General features: G+C 40.5%; 1 protein-coding gene across 4 annotated transcripts in view; it reads right to left on the reverse strand.

Annotated features, from left to right (window-relative positions):
• TENT4A (terminal nucleotidyltransferase 4A) overlaps positions 1 to 21,636 on the reverse strand; it is a 58,439-nt gene extending 36,803 nt beyond the window's left edge. For all 4 annotated transcript variants that reach the window (XM_077182499.1, XM_077182490.1, XM_077182487.1 and 1 more), the window contains exons 1-7: positions 20,508 to 21,636; positions 6,772 to 6,895; positions 5,278 to 5,324; positions 4,220 to 4,340; positions 2,589 to 2,696; positions 1,751 to 1,879; positions 477 to 690 (exon numbers count right to left, since the gene is read on the reverse strand). In XM_077182499.1, the coding sequence (XP_077038614.1) occupies positions 477 to 690; positions 1,751 to 1,879; positions 2,589 to 2,696; positions 4,220 to 4,340; positions 5,278 to 5,324; positions 6,772 to 6,895; positions 20,508 to 21,325 (1,561 nt within the window). In that variant the 5' untranslated portion in view covers positions 21,326 to 21,636. The remainder of the gene's footprint in view (positions 1 to 476; positions 691 to 1,750; positions 1,880 to 2,588; positions 2,697 to 4,219; positions 4,341 to 5,277; positions 5,325 to 6,771; positions 6,896 to 20,507) is intronic.
• Positions 21,637 to 22,040: the final 404 nt, after the last annotated feature.

Genomic DNA, 22,040 nt, shown 5'->3' on the forward strand with positions numbered 1-22,040 from the left:
AGTCCCTGTGGTATCAGGACGGGTTCTGCACCTGGGGCATTTCTTTCCCATATAGTGTGATTTATCTGAAGTATGGCACCACAGACTGTGGCAGTAAAAGCAACACCTTCCAATCTCATTCTCACAGCAAATAATGGAGAACTGTTCTGCTAACAACCCTCCTTCCAGGATTTCCTGGAATTCTTTCTTTCACTACCTCTCAATGCTGTCAGAGAATCTCCTTATGTCCTAAACACAGTTCTGGATCTCCAAAGCATTATGCAACTACACTGTTTGCATGTAATTCAATTTACTCAAGCTAAGAATCTTGTGAGACCTCAGGCCCATATCCCTCAGCCCTCCTACCTGACTGTACCTCTACAGCAGCAATAGCCTCTTCCCAGTGCAGCTTCTTAACTCATCTGACGGACTAACGCAAGCTGAGAGCACAAGCTGTGCCAGAGCTCTGGAATACTGCAACAAGTGTACAGTCTTACCAGGCAGAAGAGGATCTTCAATACATAGCATGGATGGTCTGTATCCATTAGTCATGACTTTCATGATTTCTTCTTTGGCAATATAGGCACCTCCATTTTTTATTCTAATACCAGTTTTCAAGTAGTTAAAATTCCTTCCATAGAGTTCAAAAAATTCTATTAGAAGCATTCCAAGGTTTTCATCAGCTCTTCTGGCATCAATTCTTGGATGTAGCTGTAACACAAACCAGTTTTTGCATATTAAAAACTACTAGTTTTCAGACCATAACACAGGGCAACAAAAAGGTCTCATTTAACAGCTGAGTATTTCTTCACAGAAGTCTCGACTGAATAATTCACTCTTCATGTACTTAAACCACTCTCACACAACCTAGAGGAGGCAGCACTTCAGTAGTATCTGAAAGCCAAATTCTTTCATCTTTCCTCATGTAGCTTTTCGAGGATTAGGGAATTCTTTTCCCTAAGTCTCAAACAAGATATAAGTACTGCATACTAAATTATAGCCTAGTTAGTAACAAAGTAGTACCCGACTTTCTACAACAAATTCATCCCTCAAAGCTTTCAGAAAGTGGGGGGCAATATAGTTTCCCCAACTGAAATACAGTTTGTCTCTCTCTCTCTCTCTACTTATTATATTTGGTACATAAAATCTATAGTAATATTGCAGTCAACACCACCAGCAGCAGAATATGTAAGTTTTCCATTACCACAGCTGCTGAGAGATGTTAACCCTATATCTCATCATACCTGTAGGAGGCTCACTGTCACAAAACTGTATTAAGAGAAGTTGTAACTTGTTACTATTTCATCACTCAATTACAGCATCTGCCAGTCTTAAGCATGTCAAAACCTAACCAATATTTAAGAAAAAAGAACCAAACTTGACTGTTGGATTTCATCATTTTAATAAACACTGAAATCAACTACTCTTCACATTCAGTACCAGTAGTCTGGGAAGCAAAAGACAAAAATGCATCCTGCAGATTTATGAAGCACTGTTAAGATGATTCAGGTAGAGGCCCTGGTGTAGAGAGCAATGCACAGCCGCTATGCCTTTCACAAGGCTCCTGCTGCTGTTCCAGCTCACACAGGATAGACCCTGGGTGTTTGAGAGGTAGTCCACAGGATCTTCCAAGAGTCAAACACTCAGAACCATAACAGTAATGCTGCACTGTGCAAGGGGCATCTGAAGAAACAGTACAATAAAAGGGCACAAATACAGAACCCAAAATATTTTATTTAAGAACAGAGAAACAAATAAGGAAGACACTTACCTGCAGGAAACTAATTGCCATTAAAATTAGGCTGTAAGAGCTAATTCCACCAGTAAAAACTTCATTCAAATCCCTCTGAAGGAGGAACTGTTTTAATACTAAAATCAAGTACGGTAGCAAAGAATATTTCTGCAAAGCAAAGCAAGTTTTATCAATGACAATGTCAACATTCCAAAACAAACAAAGAAGTACACAATCTCAGTAAAGATTCATCTAATACAAAAATATTTCCAGTGGTGTGCTATACAGTGTTTCCACAGGAAGAACTGAAACACTTCCTTTTTTTTATTCTAGAAACAGATGAATAGCCTACAACTCTTATTTGATCAAAGACCTTATGTATTAAATTTATTTCCCACCTAAACAGTAAGATTTTTATATCCTTCTTTGAATGGCAATATCACTGACTATAGCCAAAGGTTTCACTCTAAATAGTACTTTTACTACAGAGCATAAAAGGAAACTTTTAAGTGTGTAGCTACACAAGAATTGGTTTTTGACAGTTTAGCAGGACAGTATTCATAATGCAGCATCACTTAAATTCAAGGTAAGCAAAACTTGAAAAGAGACTTGCTTCAGAAGCAAAGTTTAGTGCCTATCTGTACATCTAGGCATGACCATAGAAGGTCTTTCACAGTGTACAGGTTTATTCAAACACCTAGCACTCTAAGTGAACACTGAATGGACACCAATAGATAATAAATTCAAATATCCATGTTTAATTAGTATTAATGAAAATAGTCTTCAGCAATAAACTGTCAAGCCATACCAAAAAAGGTTAGCTAAGCATCTAGCACATCCTTGGTAAGTAGCATAACATTCAATACATGGCTGATACCTTCATGTATTCCTTGATAAATCGAGCTGCCTTCACACCAGTTTCTACATTAAAACTGATGTCAACTTTCACTTCTGTCTCCTGGTCAGTGAGTTTTATTATTGGTACCTGAAAAGATTAAGACAAGAATGTGAATCCCCAGGAATACAACACTGGTGCTGTTCCTTAGCTTACTCAAGACACGTGGATATTAGCAGTCCAAATGATTGCAACTATCAAGGCTGTCTAAGAGGAGGAAACAATCCTGACCTGACTGACCAATGAATGCTTTCTAGGGAGCTGATTAATGTACAATCACCTTAACCTATCACTCTAGTACTCTACCACAGCCATTAGCTATCTGCCTTCATAGCTGCAATAGCAGTGTTTCATATGACAACTTCATTTACTTAATGACTCATTCCAATTAATAGGAGATCTTGTAATCTCATAACCTGTGGGAACTGCATTCCTCTGACCCAGTATTGCACCATTCACTTGCTGAACTGACAGGAAACCAGCCTAGCAGAAAGTAATGCCTGTTGGTTTATCAAGATGAACTGGTTCAATGCAGAGTCAAATGAAAGCCAGAAGAAATAAAGCAAAGCCATCATAGTAATATGGCAGGAATAAATGAATATAAAATGACTGAATATGTAGTTTAGCTTCGCACCACCACTGGAAGGCAGTGCCCTACAAAATCATCTTAAAATCATAACCTAAACTTCAGCTGAAAAGATTTATTTTAAATTAAACTCTTCATATTTTTAATCTGAAATGAAAAATAAAAAAGAGCAGAAGTATAGCATTTTATACCAATATCAGAAGAAAAAAATAAGAAGGAATAGTACAATTGTAAGCGATTTTCCTAGTGCCATTTTCCATCATTAACTGGTAATACAGATTCTGAAAATCCCAATTGTTCTCAGGTAAACCAAAGACTACCAACGCTACTATTATGTACTGCTACTCTAATGAAAGCCACAGGAATATTATGAACCTAAAAGAGGAAGACTGTTTTAGAGACCACAAAACAGAAGCTTGCTAACAGAAGTTTGAAATACTCATCTTGGTCCCCTGAAGAAAACATCACTTGCCCAGTAACATAAAATTCTCATGCATTAAGTTTTTAACTTATTCAACATGATTCAGGCTTACAAGAAAGATGCAAGAGATAACACACATCAGTCTTACAAATGACATAAAGCTCTCAAATAGTATATTTTGGACAGGAAAACCCAATGTTAAGTTTGGAACACTTCACTATGCCATCAGAAACAAGACAACCTGAAAACCATGTTGAAAGCTAGACAGCTCTAGTTACTGGCTTAACAAATTCCCCTCAAAGGTCAGTGGAAAAACATTATGCAAATCGTTAACTTATTTCACTGGATATTCTGCAAATACTAACTTTCAGATCTTTATTGACAACCTAAGTATAAAGTATGGCCTTCAGTAAGCACAGTACATAGAATTACCAACGGCCATACAAAAGACTCCGTGCTATTGCTAAGCATATACAGATTCTACTGAAATCTTGCAGAGAGTTTAAGACAATATAATTTGCTCCAGGAATTAAGAATACTATTTATCACCAACATCTGAAGGGGTCTGAAACTTTTTCAGTTCAGTATTCCACAGCTATGACTTACCGTAGCTTTGTCAAGTACTTTAATGGAATATGGCTCAGCCACATTGTGTTTTCTCAGTGCTTGCTCCAACAGCTGTAAAGGGGGTCGCTCCCATTTCCCAAAAACAACTAGGTCAATATCACTAGACAAAAAGAACACAGTATGAAACCCAGTAAATCTAAAGCACAATATATTGCCAAAAAGTATGGTAAGATTGGCATTCTACATATTACAAGTACCATGATGATTACAAGTACCAAATGACTACACATGGTGATCATTTTGCAATTTGCAATATAGGTTACCAATAAGCTTCTTCTAGGAGCATTAAGCAAGACAGTCCATGGTATTTTAGGACCCAAAGCAGTATTCTAGTTTTTTGCTTCCATTACTCTAATGAGTTTTTCTCCGAGTTCCTTTCCCTTTTACCTTTCATGCTCCCTCCCCTCTGACTTAAACAGACCAATTTCATCCATCATCTGTCAACTCATGTTGACAGGCATTTGAATAATCCAAAGAATTTTATCAGTGATTGGTATTCACAGAAACAAAATTTCCAGTGCTTTCCTTCTGAAAATTTAATTTATATAAAGACAACCTTATCTTCAAGGCAGAGCTACACAGGTTTCCACATCAAACTGAACCATTAAGTGATAGAAAATACCAAATTAAGTAAGACATTTTGCTCTCCAAAAAGATGGGAATGCAGCACTGTGATGGTTCTTTTGACTATACACAGTAACTCTGTGGTAAGTGACATATTCTTAGTAATTTATCTTATTTAACAAAACAGTCTTTACAAGGGAAATGCCAAACATTCAGTTGCACTGTCTGTTTAAAAAAAAAGCCAAAGACTAACCCCAGACACAAGAAAGAAAAGGTAATTCACCAAAGGGTCAACAAGCAGAGCAGTAAAATAATACATCAAATACAAATCTTGAAGTTCAAAAGCTCTTCCCTGTGTCACATGAAATTCAAAAGTTTTACTGAAAGTTTGACACACTTGCACATTCCATTCTAAACTCCTCTTTGAAATCTACCATTTCTCTAAAAGAAGACAAGAGTAAACTATTACTTACCTAGTTGGAAGATAAAGCCCTGTACTAAAGCTGCCAAATATCTGGACCTGAAAGAACACAGCAAGAAAACATCTTGCAATTATGAATGCTCAATTCCTTTTACTTTCACAAAACTTCATACTTTTCTCCAGTTCTTAAGGACATAGTAAGTAAAAAAATTACTTTACTATATACTCTCTGTACAAGCACACTTTTTCTTAGAGATGCTACTTTAGAGGAAATTTGGCTTCTTTACCATGAAATAACTACCAATCCAGCTTGCAGGGAATAAATTTAGGCAAGTTCTTTGCATTACTTATTTCCAGTTTGACAGACATACAAGCTTTTATTTGTTTCCTTCCCTTCTGCTCCTTCCTTTTCTTACAGGACAGCTTTACTGAAACAGTTTAAGGGAATTTTTTTCCAAATGTTTATGTTTAAAAACCAGCAAGTACATCTAAACATATCATTCAGATAAATATGAATACTACAGATTTTACTGTCAAGAACAACTATGAAGTAGCAGCAGGTGTTTTTGTGTGGAAAAGCAGGCACAATGAAGATACATCCACAGACCACATCAAATACTTTCAGTGAGCTTCCCATCTTAAGAATTGAGATGTCCTTCCCTCTCTGACACAGAAGAGCCCAATGCACAAGCACTTAGTTTTTGGCCAGGCAACACAGGCCCTTTTCAGTGTTTATATCAATTTCCACAAGGTACAAAAATCTCACTATGAAGGAAAAACATGGGTGAGGATGAAGCAGATCAGCTTTACAGTATTTTTAGCTCAGTGCTGTAGCCTGAGCCCTTCACTGTCTGCCATGGAAGGCTACGAAATCACTGTGGTCTGAAACATTTTTCTGGTGTCTAATGACAATGCTACAATCTGGCAATCACATAGGTGATGCTAGAATAGAGTGCAATCTTTTTGAATAAGCAGACTTATTCATTGGGTAACAAAGTGGTTGAAATTACACCAGTTTAGATGGCAATGTATCTCAAGGAGTGCAATTTTCCCACTACAGTGGGGCTAAAGCAATTCCTTGAATGTCAAATTCATGAAGAGTACAAAAAAATCTGCATTTAATTGCTCTTTCATAAAATATTTTGATTTTAAAATATCCACACATTCAGGACTCCTTGCAGAAATGGATATATAGGTAGTCAGTCTCACTTTATTATTCAAAATTAAATTATACAGAGACAATCAATTTAATAAGCTTTTTTTTAAGAAAGGCACTACTAAAAGAATCACATTCCCAGCTCTCAAAATGAAAAAAACATTCAGTAGAATTCATTAACCCAAAATCTAGGTTTAAAATTTCCCCTGTTTTTAAAATAAATTTCAAATAAATTTCCAAATATTGCAAGAACTGTGATATTAGGTCAATTGCCTTAAACTTGAAAAGTTACCTGTTCATTCCTAAAAGAAAGAAAGATAATAGCAAGATTAAGTGAACCAAGCTCTCCAATTTACTAGAGAAGCAAGTCACAACTGAAGCTACACTCACATCAGCGGTAGGCCAGAGATCTTTGATGACTGTTTCTATCCTTTTTACCACTTCTCTTCTCATAGCTGCTTCTTCAGGACGAGGGGACATGAAGTCATAGAAGTCAATGATTTCTTCATGTAGTCTAATGGAGAAAACAAGATCAGTTAAAGTGACAAATGAACTACTTAACTATTACCATAAATTTTACAAGAAACAGACCATAGGCTTTATTTAATATCATCCTTTAACCAGAGAGCTCAGAACACTAACTCTAGTAGACATTCACTAATTTCTTACTGGCTCAGCAGTGAAGGCCAAATTCAGCTCCTGATCCTTAATGATTCTTTTCTTTAGAAAACAAAGCTGAGCCTTAAAAACTACATTATGATGGAAATGTGAAGCAGCACAAGATTAACAAAAGTCTTCAAGCAGGTTTATTCTTCCAGTAGTTCTTACTTCTGTGCATGTAGCAGTTTACACAGACTGCAAACAGGCTACTGGCAATGGTGAGATTTTGCAGAGGACAATAAAAAGGACATTTGAGAATTTCTTGATGTAAAAACATACACTTTGACACTCAGGCCCTTCATTAGCCATTCATTCATATAGAAAGCAACCTTCCAACTGAACTCAAAGTAAGAAATGTTAAATATATTCTCAAGTGTAAAGTATTTTTATACCAATGTTACATGAGGAGTCCTGACACTGGAACCTTATACACCTATTAAGCCCTTTTGTTTTACATCTACCAGCACTATAGAACTCCTGCTGCCAAATTTGAGTATTCAGGTGAATGTCATGTTTGCCTTCAATGGAAAAGCATCAAGCCATGCCAAACACAAATGCAAATAACTACCACTGTGACATTTTTCCAAAACATCTTTTTTGATGTTGACATATTTCTAAGAGTTCTGTCTAACTCACAAAATGTATCTAGTCAACATTGTAGTGAAATCCAGATGCTGTCCTAAACCCAAAAATTAATCTCTAGTTTATATACTTAACCTTCCAAAAGCAAAATTTAATACCTCTCTAGTAGAACTCAACTCTTCATCTGAGACTTTTGCAATTCATTTTACTCAGTAACTCTCCTGCTAGCAGGTAACTTCCAAGAGACCACATGCCTAATTTTTAAGTGTCAGTATTCCTTCCCATACACAAAGAGATTTTTGCAGCAAAGCTCAAAGATACTTCCAAAAAGCATAAATATTTTGAATTACTGTTTGCCCTTTCTCTTTTCTTAAACTGAGCTTGGACCCACAACTGAACATTTAACTACACAGCAGATGTAAATAACATTTCAATTTGCTGATGAATCCACTTGATTCCAAAATTTTAGAGCAAGACAGAAAATACAAATTAACATGCTCTTATTTTGTTTATAGAAAGTATGCTTTTTTCCCACCTTTCAAAGACAAAAAGACCAATGAACAAAATACTTGAATACACCTAACAGCAATGGGGACAGCCTTAAGATTTCCTATTCTTCTGCCTATAATAATCTGCAGTAGGCAGATAGAGGGTGAAAGCAAGAAAAGGCAAGAAAAAGAAAGGGGCAGCCATCCTTCCAAGCCTCCAGTAATTTCATCCAGCATATGTTCAGGGTGAATCCCAACCTGATACCTATTAGCTCAAAGAACTTCATTCCATAGATTTTTCCAGGTCTTTTAGTCCATTTCTGCTTTGTTATTTGTGGCATTCAATGAGAATTTAAGTATGCATCAGAATCAAGAGTGCTTTATTTTAAACTGCTGCCTGGTAATGATTTTATCTGATGTTTTTTCCTGGGGCAAAAAAAAAAAAAGTTTTTACTGGCAGTTCACCTCAAAACACAAGACTTCTCAGGCTCTCAATCCATTTATCTCTATCCACCAGTAGTTTTCCAAGCGACTAATCCTCACAGGTTTTGTCTCCTTTGACAAGAGGAAGCCCAGAGTTTGATCACTGCTAACCTCCTTAGGCATGTTTTCCATTGGCACCACGTTTTCTGACAGGTGGGCAGAAAGACACACAGAGTCCACACGTCATTCTGCCATTCACTCCAGAACACACCTGTGTTCATTTTGTTGTCCCTACACTTGGGAATATTGCTGCTTGAGGGTACCTGAGCACATAGCTGCTCTTTAAAAGAAACCATAATGAAGAAGCTTCAAAGTATTTTCTGAACAAAATTATCAACATAGAGCCCACTCACTGTGTGCATTCAGCCCGAATTATTTTTCTTCAGTCATGATTCTATATTTACTAGAATTTAATTTTACCAGCAATTTTATAATCTAATGAACAATGAACTCCCACGGTGTCTGTCTGCAGTCAGCTCTAGCTTTCTATTATCCTTTCTATCCTTTTCTCACTCGTTTCTTCCCTCCAGGTATTTATGAACATATCGAGCAACAGTCTTGACTACTTCTATTTGTAACTTTCCCTTATTATAAAGCAAATAATTTATTCTTTCCTTTGGTTATTTCTAAGAGCTAACCCAGCAAACCTGTAAATGTTTGGTTTTTACAGTCTTCAAAAAGAATCTTAAACATTCTTCTGAAAAAAAAAAATCCACAAGTTATGTTATCAACGGAACACAGGAATATGGATTAACAATAAATCCTTCAAGAAAATGAGACCTGTGAGACACAACTACCTTAATCAAAACATGTACTAGATCCTTTCTTTATGTTTGGTCATGCAAGAAGTTCTGGGGTTTTATGCTATCAGCACTACCCAACCACTTCAGGAGATCTAGACATTTCTGGGGAAAAAATGCATTTACAGTAGCCATCCACTATTAGGGAAAAGAATAAAAGGGGAACCATCTCCATCACAACCTCTACCACACACAGCACAGCCTTTCAAAAGCAGCCCCAGTGCATCAGTGAGCTCAGGAAAACAGCCAACCCACAAGTACTCTCAACTTTGATGCCCCACTGAGCCTCTCTTCCAATGATTAACACAGTCACAATTGTTAACCACATTATGAAAGACTTAGAAGAGTATCACTCATCACTAGTCTACATGTCCTTCCCTCATCTGCTCTTTAGTATGAAGTCAGGTTCATATTTTCTACTTCACACTGGCAAGGCAGTACTTGGTTTAATGCTTCAATTTGCACAGGACAACAGCAGAAGTCTAGATATCAAAGCTCATTTAGAGTTCAAGCCACACTCATGGCTAATTCCCCTGAACTTCTTTGGCACATAGCACAAGACATGGGTGTACAAGCATGTATTATTCTGCTGACTCGATTTAAACTCTTACTGAAATTTAAAACTGCAGTTGCCTGGAGTCAAAGCTTTCTTAAGTCTCTGAAGTCCTTCTCTGACAGAAAGCAATTAGTTCACTTAGTTCTTACTACATGGTCTGTGTTCCCCCTGGTGCCCTTTCACGTCTCTCTCTGAGCCCTACTGACTCTGTCAAGTTTCTTGCTTTTGATGTGCACGACTTTCAGGCCTTAATGCATGTGGCAAACCAGTTCTTAACCCTCTGACTTAAAAGACTTCTGTTTTGCTTGCTCTTTCCAGTTTTCCTTAATTCAATTTCTAAAAGATCATCTTCTTGGTCTATGTCCTACTGGATAAGAATCAATGCTATACTCACAGTCAGCATAAGGTAGTACAACCACTGTGGCATTTTATCTTCTGGTTTACACCTGAAGAAGCTTCTCAAAACAGAGATGCTTTTTTAAAACTTAATGTTACAGGAGTTTGCATTTTGTAAACAACTTAGCTCAGATAAAGTTATAGGAACACTGTCACAAAAAAAACTCCAGCTCTCATGTATATAAAACAAGATCCTGTATGCTGTTCAGGACTAAGCCCAATATAACTTCTCACTAAGCTGAAAGAATAATGCATTGTCTGAAAAAAACAGATAACCATGGAACAGTCAGCCAGCCAATACAGGGATAGTTTTTACTTATTTTGTCCACGTACCCTCTATGGTTTTCATAAGCACTTTTTAAGTCAGGGCTGTGACATTATTTTAACCATTAGGGACAAAATTTCCATCTGCAGCACATAATGTACATGCAGATACAAGTAACATCCTAACTCCTCTTTTTTTCATAGAACTTCCCTTAACATATATACAAGTCAGTCTTCTCAATTTCCTTCAGGCTTCTTAAAGAATTTGGATTCCCAACAGCATCACAGCACCTAGCAATCTCCTGTAACATTTTAAGATGCCCATTGTATTACCTCACTAGCAAATGTAGGCCTTTTAATCAACTTTTTCACAAGACAGCTTTACTGTATTTATAGAAATACTGGGAAAGAAACTTGTTGGTAAGCTATAACTGTACTCTTACTTAATATAAGATGGGAAAGATTAGAACACAGGAATGAAAGAGAGAGGCTACTTGTACTTGCTAGATTATTCAGGTTGCTAATTTTAACAGCCTGGAGGAACCTACCATTTACTGATGTTATTACTGCTAAGCACAGCAAGCATCTGCTGCTTACAGGCTGAACTACTGCAACAAAATAAACATCTTCTGTTTATCAAAAAATTATCCCTTCTACTCTTTAAGGAAAGGCAGCCACTCTTCTAGCCTCTAACACTAAAATAACACTCAGGTGACATTCTCAGACTTTTGCAATGGTTTTCCTTAAAGGCACGTTTCTAAGAAAGGAGATCATCCATTTTACTCATTTACTGCAAACATATTATACATAAGATTGACTTATTACTTCAAGGACTAGCTTCAATGCAGTGAAACAAAATTCTCAAACATCATAAAGAAACTAGAAGGTAAATTAAAATCTACAGAGACTTTGTTCCCTCAAGTAAGCATCTGGTTCAACATGATTACACTACTAAGCACATTAATTTATTCTAAAGGAACAGTACAACATGATTGCATCTTTTATGTGGAACAATTAACATTTTCTAAAAACAATCTTTACTGAGTATTTTTCTAGCTGAAGGCTAACACATCATCCAAGTATCCTTATTAAAGGAAATAACAGATGCCACAGTTAAAGCATGGGGGTCTAATACTAGGGATGTGTAGAAAATGGAGGTAAGGAAATGGGGAGGTTTACACAGCATCTCAAAAGAATCTCTGTTGAAATAAAGGTTACAAGTGATAGTATATATTCCTTCAATGAAGCAGGAATTCCAAAACATGCATGACTTCACTGTCTCAAGACTAAATGATAAAATGCACGTCAGTCACCACACATATTTTGGAAATCTGTTGAACTGTACCTTCACCTATGACTAGGGCAAAGCACAATTGCATTATCATGGAAATGCCGGTGAAATCTCACACTACCACAATCAAATGCATTCAATAGTTGAAATCAGTCAATCAGTCTTACAGTCTAAAACTACAGAACACGGTTCAGTGAAATAAAGGAGGAGATACATATCGAGATTATATATAAATATATATATATATACATACACACACAGAGAGAGAGAGTGTGAAAGAAAGGATGCATTCTGAGACAGATTTCTCCCAGTATGATCTAAGATTAAGACATCTGCAGAAGGAGCTAAAATACATTTATGACCAAGAAGAGATGAACCACAATCCTTCCCGTTCCCACTCACAACACCCATCAGATGCCTTTACCTTTGTATACTAGACCTCCTCAACACCAGTAAGGCTCAGGCAGCACTACTACTGCTCCTCTATGCAATGTTCTAAGCTTACAGATGAGAGAAACTATGAAAACACAGTGCTACATTCACAGACCATACTGCTGCACCAAATCAGTCTCATACTACTACATTATTCAGACAGCAATTACCTTTGTCACTGTAATTGTATGGAAGGCAGCAAACTAAAATGACTGGCAGAATAAAAAAAAATTCCAACTATGTAGTACTTACAAATCTCAGCTCTGAAATGTTTTACAGACAGGTAAATACCAAAGTCAAGAATTGAGCTTGCTTTGCATGTTAGCTACAAAGGAGAGATAGGAAGAAAAAAGTAACCACAGAACAAATACACTGTACATTTTCCACAAGAGATCATGTTGTTCTTTTTTCCTCTCTAAGCTTTCTCTTTGCCCCAGAGTCATGCAAGTCAGAGCCCATCCTAACTTCAGACCAGGTTTCTTGGCAATTTGATTTTACGTCTTAAAAACACCTTGACAGTTGATGCATCCAAGAAACTAAGTTTGTTGGATTGATTTATACTGCAAATGTCCAGACCTAAGTAACAATTTGTCTGCATTTTGAAGAAAATCAGAAACTAAAATATTTTTGCAAACTATATCAATCCAGTAAAACTCAACCAATTACCTTATTAATGGCTGGATGGGCTCTGAAAAATCTGCATCATAAAAAAAATTACAAATAAGCAGATGTACATCTCCAATTCAATACATGGCAATGCAGATCTGCTACGTAAGCTTTTGACTTGGACTCATGATCAGCTAATAATAAGCTTCTGACTTGGACTGATGATGGACTAATGTCAGCATTACTCCTGACTTGGACTGATGAACCTCCCTACACCACCAAGAACACATCACAATCATTTTGTTGCAACAGTGAAGGAGAATGCCATATATTAAACCTTGGGACTGAATCAGCAAGCTTGCTATGCCAATAAATAGAACCACTAAACCCTGAAATTCCTGTCTTAATACCATTCTTCTCCAAATGCTCAAAGATAGCAAGCGATTAACATCCCAGACAAGTCAGACTGCAACAGCAGAAACATATTAGTGATGAGAGACTAATTTAGCCCATGTAGATCAGGTATTCATTACATCAGGTTAGCCACTGAAACATTAAAGAGAAGCAACTCTTGACGTAATTCTGAGCAGCAGACTCTTAATTCAAAATGCACCCATCAAAGCACTACTGGCAACAAACCCTTCACATTCAAAGTCAGCATCTCTGCAAGGCAAAAAAAGCTAGAAAAATCCTTTCTGGATTTAAGTACTGCTGCAGTTTGCCATATAACAGAGGAAGCTCCTTCAAAATCATAACCAAAAGAACAATGTGTTTCAGTCTTCTAAAGATATCACACTGGTTGTTTAGTGTGCATCACTAATCAGATTTTAGGGGAAAAGAAGAGCTTTTACTACTTTGTCATAGGATTCCATCAGAAGATGTCTTCAGAAATCCTGAAGTCATGTATAAAGCAGGAAAAGAGGATTGGAAGATTAAGGATATCAACAACGATTATGAGGAACAACTTAACAAGATGCAAAGCTATGACTAAGAAAGGCTAAACTAGTTCAAGAGCCCAAAAACCTGCTTCTGTTAAGTGAATTAAGTTATCAGTACAGAGAAATTTAAGTGATCCAAATGCATGATATGCAGAGAAGTCAGTGGTTAATTTTTTTTAATTCCTCAGAGACTTCCCTCATCCACAACTATGAAGGAAGAACTTGTCCCAAACTTTTTAATAGAAAATACTTCACAGCAAAACCTATTCCTGATAATTCAGCATTCACCAAAAGTCATACACACTCAATACTGCATTTGTACCAGAACAATAAGTAATCTGTCTTTTTTAATTTAAAAGGATTAGCTTTGACATTCAAAATAGTCAAAGTAGCCTAAAGCAGAATCAATGCAATAACTAAATAGCTATGACTATATCAAGATGCTAATGTAACTATCATGAATGGAAGCAGTGTCTTTAAAAAAAAAAAAAAAAAAAAACTTGGAACTACTTGGAAGAATCAGAGAACCACACAGGAAAATCTATCAATTTTTTTGGATTTCCAAATGGCATTTGGACTTTGACAATGGTCCCATGTACCCTTATGCAGGCTTATGAAGAAATTAAGCTGACATGGGATGAGGGGAAAGACCCTCCATATAGATAAAGAAATGTTTTAACCAGGAAACAAGCAACTGGAACTCTTAGCTTCCATATTAAAAGATCACAGGTGAAGCCTCCAAGCACAAAAACATCAGACAAGTCCCATGTTAGTAATAAGGAGACAGAGTACAAGACAGAACAAGATAGCCCAAGATGCAGGAAAACTGTGACACTATCACACAAAGGTATGGTTCATATGAGTCCCAAAGATAAAGCAGGGATGAAAAGCATACAGCAGAGATAAACATCTAGAGGCAGGAAACAGTTTCAATACAAGAAATAATTTAACAGACTAGAAAACAAACAACTGTCAGGTGACTCAACCTCCCCCCCTCCTCCTTTTTCAAGTCACCTGCAAAAAGCACTCATGGTCTGCCTCTGTGATGCACAGACCTGCAACTGCCAGGCACTACAACCCTAGTGACAGCCTCAGGATAAAAAAAAATAAAAATAAAAAATCATTACATAATGCATAGCTTTACTGAGGAACATCTTCCCACAGGTCATTGCTAATGCCAGATCATAAAAGATCAAGGCAAGACACATTCATTCATAAAATCTACAATAAGCATAACAATGCACTGCCTATAACCCAGGTAGTCCAAGAACCACTAATAATCTAAAGCTGGGAGATGCTTCAAGAAAATATCACCACAAGCTCATGTATACATATTCCTTCCCCGATATTTGGCATTGGCCTCTAAGGGTCTCACCCAGTACAGCTGTTGGTGTTCTTAGTGCCAGCTGTCTCTACTGCCAAAGCCTAACAACTGGCAAAAACACCATGAAGCTGATGCCAGGATTAAACTGCTCCAAACATGCCCCATTCTCCTTTACACACAGATGTGAGCACCTGTCATACAAGGCCTTCTCATGTTTTACTACTGTAGCTCAGCCTTTCTGACCTCTAGTACCTCTGGTGACTCTGGAGCCTACTACTGCCAAAACATTCCTTTCATTCCACTCCCCACAGCAGCAGTCTCTAACTCTACACTAGGTACCCACTTTGCATGGAAATTTTGTGCTTTACCAAGGCAACTTACTTGACCACAGGAAAAAAGAGATGTTCTGTTCTGGACAATTCATCCAGCAGCTACCCTGGAACTTCCCTTCATACCAAGCTTCAGGCATGAAAACAATCTATTTAACTACATCCTGATGCTCTCTCCAGAAATTTACTATGACTAACAGGCAACTACTTCCACTTCTTGCATACACTCCAGCATATACTGCCTACTTCTACCCTGACCCTACAGTAAAGCAAAACAAGAACTGAGTGTAACATGCCAGTGTGACCTGCCTCCTCCATCAACACTTCCACTACAGGTGTCCATCTAGCACCACAGACAGCAGACACTAAGGACTGGACAGCAGTGTGGGTGAAGCACAGCCCACTGTGTTGATTCTTTACTAGAAGGTGTTGGAGCAAGACAGCACTGTTAAGCAAGGGAGAAGTTAAGAATAATCACCCTTGGGAGGCCCCCAAAAGCCTACAAGTGCTGGACATCTCACTGCAGACAGTAAAGGCTTCAGAGCATTTCCAAAGTCTACATTTTTTCAGCTCAAAATACAAGAAAACAAAATTTGCAGAAGGGGCTGACAGTGTGGCATGCCCACACATTAATTTGTATCTGACAGCTCTGACAGCAGGATGATAAGAAGAAAAGGTTGACAAACATGCAACCACAGCTATGCACAGCCCTGAATGCAATGGATTTTTAACAGTGCACTGCACTAAACGGTAATTAAATTTATCTTAGTTAAAGTTCTGAAATATATCAAAAAATGAAAAAAAACTCTGTAAGACTGGAATTAGAAACACTGCATACCGGTGAAGAAATAAAGATGATCTAATATAAGCTTAGCACAGAGGCACACCACTGTATCTCTAGACATCACTTTTTGTGCACAGTATCGCTCAGCTGCAAACTGGTGAACACTGAAACAAGTCTTCTGTAGCAGCACTGCCATAAGCTCACCTTGCTTATGAGAACTCTCCCCAAGTACCTGCTGTAGTCATTAGGGAATACTGCCCTGAATCCTCCTTCAGCATAAGGAAATGTGGAGGTCTTGGTGCTCTTGTACTCTACGGCAGAACTTGTTTGTCATTATTGAGAGAGAGTTCAAGACAACAGCTATACAGGGGGAAAAATGAATGCAGGAAGTCATCAGACACTAATTAGCCCAGGCAGAGCACCATTCCAATGTATCATAACAGTTCTGGTACCCAAACTAATCCTCAACAAGCCAGTTCTGCTGCTTCTGCACAGCACTGTAATGTGCCAAGCAGATACACCAGGTATTTCAGCGCTAACCTCATTCAACATCTACAATTAGACTGAACACTTAGTTGAAAGTATTAAGCAGTACAGACTCATATCGTTAAAACTGCTTTAATTTTTTACTTACTTTGTTAAATTCATATTAAGAAATAATTAAATCTGATGTAATTTTATACTATTCACAAGCTATTAGCTGCATCTTCAGAGAAAGCACTCCATTAGCTGTGCATCCAAAAAAAAAGCAGTAGAAGCCTTAGCAAAAAGTTTAGAATAGCTTGATGCCCTCTTTTGAAGTAATATCTGAGCACTTCTCAACTCTCTGGATGCTTAAATAACTCAGATATATTTAAGATACTGACTTTACAGAAACAGAAGGTATTTGCTGAGCAAAGAATGCACACCCTAAGAGGCTAGATGTAGTTTTACACACGAGGATACTTTACAGTACCAAGAAACAACATGCACTTCTGAACATCGGTCACAACAGCTTGAATTAACCTCAGAATATTAAAGGATACTTCTCTGCCTTGCATCTGAAACCAATCATTTTGTCATCTAAACTAAACTCAGGCACATAGGAATTTACACTGCTGCTATATTAATCACTCTCTTGAAGCACTGGAATAAATATGGCTTCAATCTCCTCACTCCTTACCTTCCAAAATTCTGTTAAAAGCATGACACGGGACAATCTACGGCATCCAAAAGAACAGCTATAGGATGAAATCTAATCAAACATAGCTTTTCACACTTGTGTTTTAAGGGAAAAATTTCCTTTACAAAGACTGTCATGCTGCTATCAAAGTGGTGAAAGCATGAGGCCACTGGAAAAAAATGAGTTTTGTACATAAAACAGAGGAAAACACAGCGTTTAAACAGTATTCCTAAACATCACACTTACCATCACAAAGCCACCGACTACAAGCAGTGTGAATAAAACAATGACTTGCAGTGCCACAGACCATCCTCAACTCTGAATGAGAAAGCAGGAGAGCACAGTACTGACTGCTTCTGACAATTCATCAGAAGTAGGTCTGCAGCCTGGGAGAGGGCTAACAGAGATTGCCCTGCTTACTCTGTTACCAGAAGACAATACAGTAACACTGTGAGCCACTGCGTATCACTTGGAAATTTCAGCATGCTGTAGAAAAGCACTGTTTTAGGAACAGGATTCACAGCAGAGTAAGCTCCACCATTCACATACAGGGTAAGCATAAGAGCACCTATGATCAAGTCCTTCCTCCTCTAATCAATGCCCAAACCAGACTGCAGCTGAAGAGGTTCAGGACCACATTTTTCAACAGTTGCATATAGCAGGATGGCAACACTGAAGATGCTCTGTCAACAGATGATGAGTTATCAAAGAGATACTTCAGGACCCAGCTGACTGTTCCAGGGAACAGCAGGCAACTGAAGGAACATAAGGGATCCACAAGAAACTCCTGTAGGGATCTGTCCCCATCCCAGCCTTTTCAGTGCGTTTTCATTTGAATTGCCAAATAACACACAAGCCAGGCTTCAGAATAAAGTTAAGCTCACCACTAAACAGGAATTACTGCAGAAGATAGATACCTAAATCCATCAGCAAAAATATTCTTATTTCAATCATGCAAGCACTTCAAAAAAATTAATAACACTAACGAGAAAATTGTTTAAGAATATTCACTTGTTCAAGATTCACCTTAGGCAGCAGTCCTCAAATTTTAAGGCAGAAACTGCTTGTCATATTTAGGTCTATGGTTTCAAGATTCATGCTCTCCTTCAGCACTAGTTAGTTCCCCACTACTTTAAGGAATGCTCTGGAACTACAGGATTGCACATGCTGCAGTTACTGGTATCCCACTGCCAGAATCAGGTCCCACTTTTGTAACAGAGATCCTTGACAGAAGATCAGGAAACACAGCTCCACTTTCAGAGATATTTAGCAAAAAACTTCTCATTAACACCAAAAGAACTACCTACATTACAGAACTGAACAGCACAACTGAATCTCAGCTAAACAATTTCCTTGCGGATGGATTCTCTAGAAACTCATAAAGAGTAACATGGCCACTATTACATGAAAGCTGAAAGAAAACAGAAGAACAGATAATGAAAAAGTTATGTGAATGGCATAGGTGGTGCTGCCTAACAACTATAAAGGACAGAACTTGCAACACTTGGATTTGATTCACAGGTTTGCCATTTGCCATAGACCTGCTGGATGAACTCAGGCTGCTCCTTCCTCCACCTGCCTGGAGATCTGCCTCACTTACACTGAGACGACTTAAATTAAAAAGCTAACTCAGCGCTCTACCACATCGCTACGAAAACAAAAAAAATAAAACTTCACACTATTTTAAAGATACTATTGGAACTTGAGACACACAAACTCCTTAGTATAGGACTCAAAGCTCCTAGTGCAAAACACCTCTTGAAGATTCAAATTCTAGCTTCCTACAAGGAATTTGAAGTTTTAGTGTCAGTCTGGAATTAAAAAGCAGTAGTCACAAGACTTGTCCTCACCCTCTTGAGGTTATGGTTTGCAAAAACATTACTTTAAAAATGTATTTAAATACTTCTTCATAACTTTTAACACACTCAGCACCTGACAGTACTACATGAAAGAGAAAAGGAAGCCACTGTCTTTAAGTTAAACTTAAAAACCCCCAGCTCATACCCTGTTATCTTTAGCTATTTTCCCTCTACAAATATGCAATGCCTTTATTCCACAGGCATCCAAGGGTCTTGATGTTAGGATGTTCCAAGAAACTATTTTTGAAGCAACATCAGAAATCTGCTACAGTCAGTCAATGCAGCTAGCACTTTTCCCAAGAATAAAATAACCTTAACTTTAGAAAGTAACATTTCCCCTTGACTGAATGAAATTTGACAAGTAAAATACAGCAATCTCAGAGCATCCCAGACACACTTTGTTCAATTTTAGTCCCTTCTCCATGCCAATCAGATCAAACTGAATACTCGGCCTTACTAACTACCCATTCATACAAGAAAGGTATGGCTTACCAGATAGGGGTAAGCTTCATAAAAACATTCTCTTCAAAAAGACAAGATTTCTGCACAGCTATCGGCGGGCTCAATTTATCCTAGAGCTAAAACACACTTGAGAGAAATGTTCCAAGTCTACACTGACTTTCATGTCTATCTCAGACAGAACTCGGAACCTCCCTTTCATGTGATGTTGCTAACACTCCCCAAGCTAACCAGCTTGCTGTAGCCTAAGCAGAGGCATTTAAAAATTAACACAAAGGTTTTGAGTCCCTCTGAACGGAAGCCTTCCACTTCCCCCTTACAATCTGAATTGAGACCTGGTAGCTCTGACAAGCATCCTGCACACATCCTTGCATTAATTATTGTAGGTGACCTCTGATAATGGCCTGACCACTTCACCTCTCAATCTATTACAAAGTAAGGCCTAACCCCTTGCATATACGGGGTCCCGCACTGCATGAATCGCTGCTTCGGCCAAGAACCACCCAGCCAGCACAGACCAAGGTGATTTACAAAAGGGCACGGGTTTGCGCCCCGCCGTCCCCTGCCATCGGCCTCCCTGCCGCGGCCGGCTCCAGAGGAGTTCGTGTGATCCCACCCCACCGCCCCCCTTCCCGGAGGGGCCGCAGGAAGGAGGCGGCCGAGGCCCTCCTTCCCTCTGGGGCCGCAGCAGCCCCGGGGGCCCGGCTGCTCACCCCTGCACGCCCGGGCTGTATTTCCTGGTCTTCCAGGGGGTGCCGGGGCTCTGCAGCGCTGGCTGAGGCGGCTGCCGCTGCTGGTGGGGGGAGTTGTTGACGGCGACGCCGCGGCTGCCGGAGAGCAGGTAATTCATGCCATAGGTGCTGGCTTTATTCTCCCGTTTCCTGCGGCCCGGGTGGTACTGGTGCTGCTGGGGAGACGCCGGGGGCGGGTGCGGGCTGCGCGCCGGGTGCGGCGGCTGGTGGTGCCCATTCACAGCGTTCACTTTGTTCTCGTGGAAGTTAAAAAACTCCCCGGGTCCAGCCCCGCTGCCCAGCAGCCCGGGAGGAGCCACCGCCACCGCCCGGGGGCCGCCGGAGGAAGAGGAGGAGCCGCCACCTCCGCCACCGCTGCACGATCCCGAGGAGGAGAAGCCGGGGCTCTCGGTGCCGGACTCCACCGACGAGCAGGAGGACGAGGAAGACACGGAAGGCGACTTCTGCAGCCGCCGCCCTCCCTCGCCGCCGCCGTTCACCGCCGCGGGGCCGCCGGGGACAGCGGGCACCAGTCCGGTCAGCAGGGCCGGCGGAGAAGGCGAAGGCGACGGCGGCGAGGAAGAGGAGCAGCAGGCGCCGGGCGCCCCAAGCCGCACGCAGCCGTGCCCGCGGGGCGGAGAGGCGGCAGAGTCCAGCGCCGGGGAGTTGAGGCAGAGGTAGTGCGGGAAGCTGGCGCCGCCCCGGCCCCCCACGCCCTGCGAGGTCTCCCAGATCTGCATCCACAGCGCATTCGCGGGTCCTTTCTGCTCGGGCTGGATCCAGGCCACGCGGGGATCCATCCACGCCCGCCCGCCGCCGCCGCCGTCCCTCACTGCCCGGCCAGAGCTCCGCGCCGCCGCCCGCTCACCGCCCGCTCCCTCGCTCGCTCGCTCGGCCCGGCAGCGGCGCTAGGAGCGGCCCGGCAGCAGCGGCATGTGTCGCGGGGAGGAGGGAGCGAGCGAGGGCGGCAGGGCGGCCGGAGGCAGAGCCGGGCGAGGCGAGCGCGGCTTGGGAGGAAGCGAAGGCGGCGCAAACTGTACCCGGCGCTGCCCGGAGCGCTCCGCTCGCCGTTCCAATGTGGCGTGTCCCCCTCGCCAGGGCCAGAACCAGCACTGCGCATGTCCCGCAGATTTTAAACCTTCACCGGAGACGGCCGCCCTGGCAACCGCACATGCGCGGGAAGCGGGAGGGAGACGGGAGCTGGGAATGCTCCCCCGCCCCGCGCGCCCCCGCCCGCCCGCGCCGGCGCGGAGCGCGCGGCCGTGCCTCAGCCCCGGCGGGCGGGGGAAGCCGCGGCGCGGTGCCCGCAGCTCCGAAACCCCCAGAGTCACGGGATGGGTCCGGCTGGAAGGGACCACAGTGCTCCAGCCTCCCTGCTCAAGCAAACGCGTCCCAGAGCACGTGGCACGCGGTTGCGTCCGGACGGTTCTTGAAAATCCCCAGTGAGGGAGACTCGAAAACCTCTCTGGGCAATCTGTTCCAGTGTGTGGTCACTCACACAGGAAAGAGGTTCTT

Source organism: Agelaius phoeniceus, chromosome 1, assembly GCF_051311805.1.
Source record: "Agelaius phoeniceus isolate bAgePho1 chromosome 1, bAgePho1.hap1, whole genome shotgun sequence".
In the NCBI taxonomy this organism is placed as follows: domain Eukaryota; kingdom Metazoa; phylum Chordata; class Aves; order Passeriformes; family Icteridae; genus Agelaius; species Agelaius phoeniceus.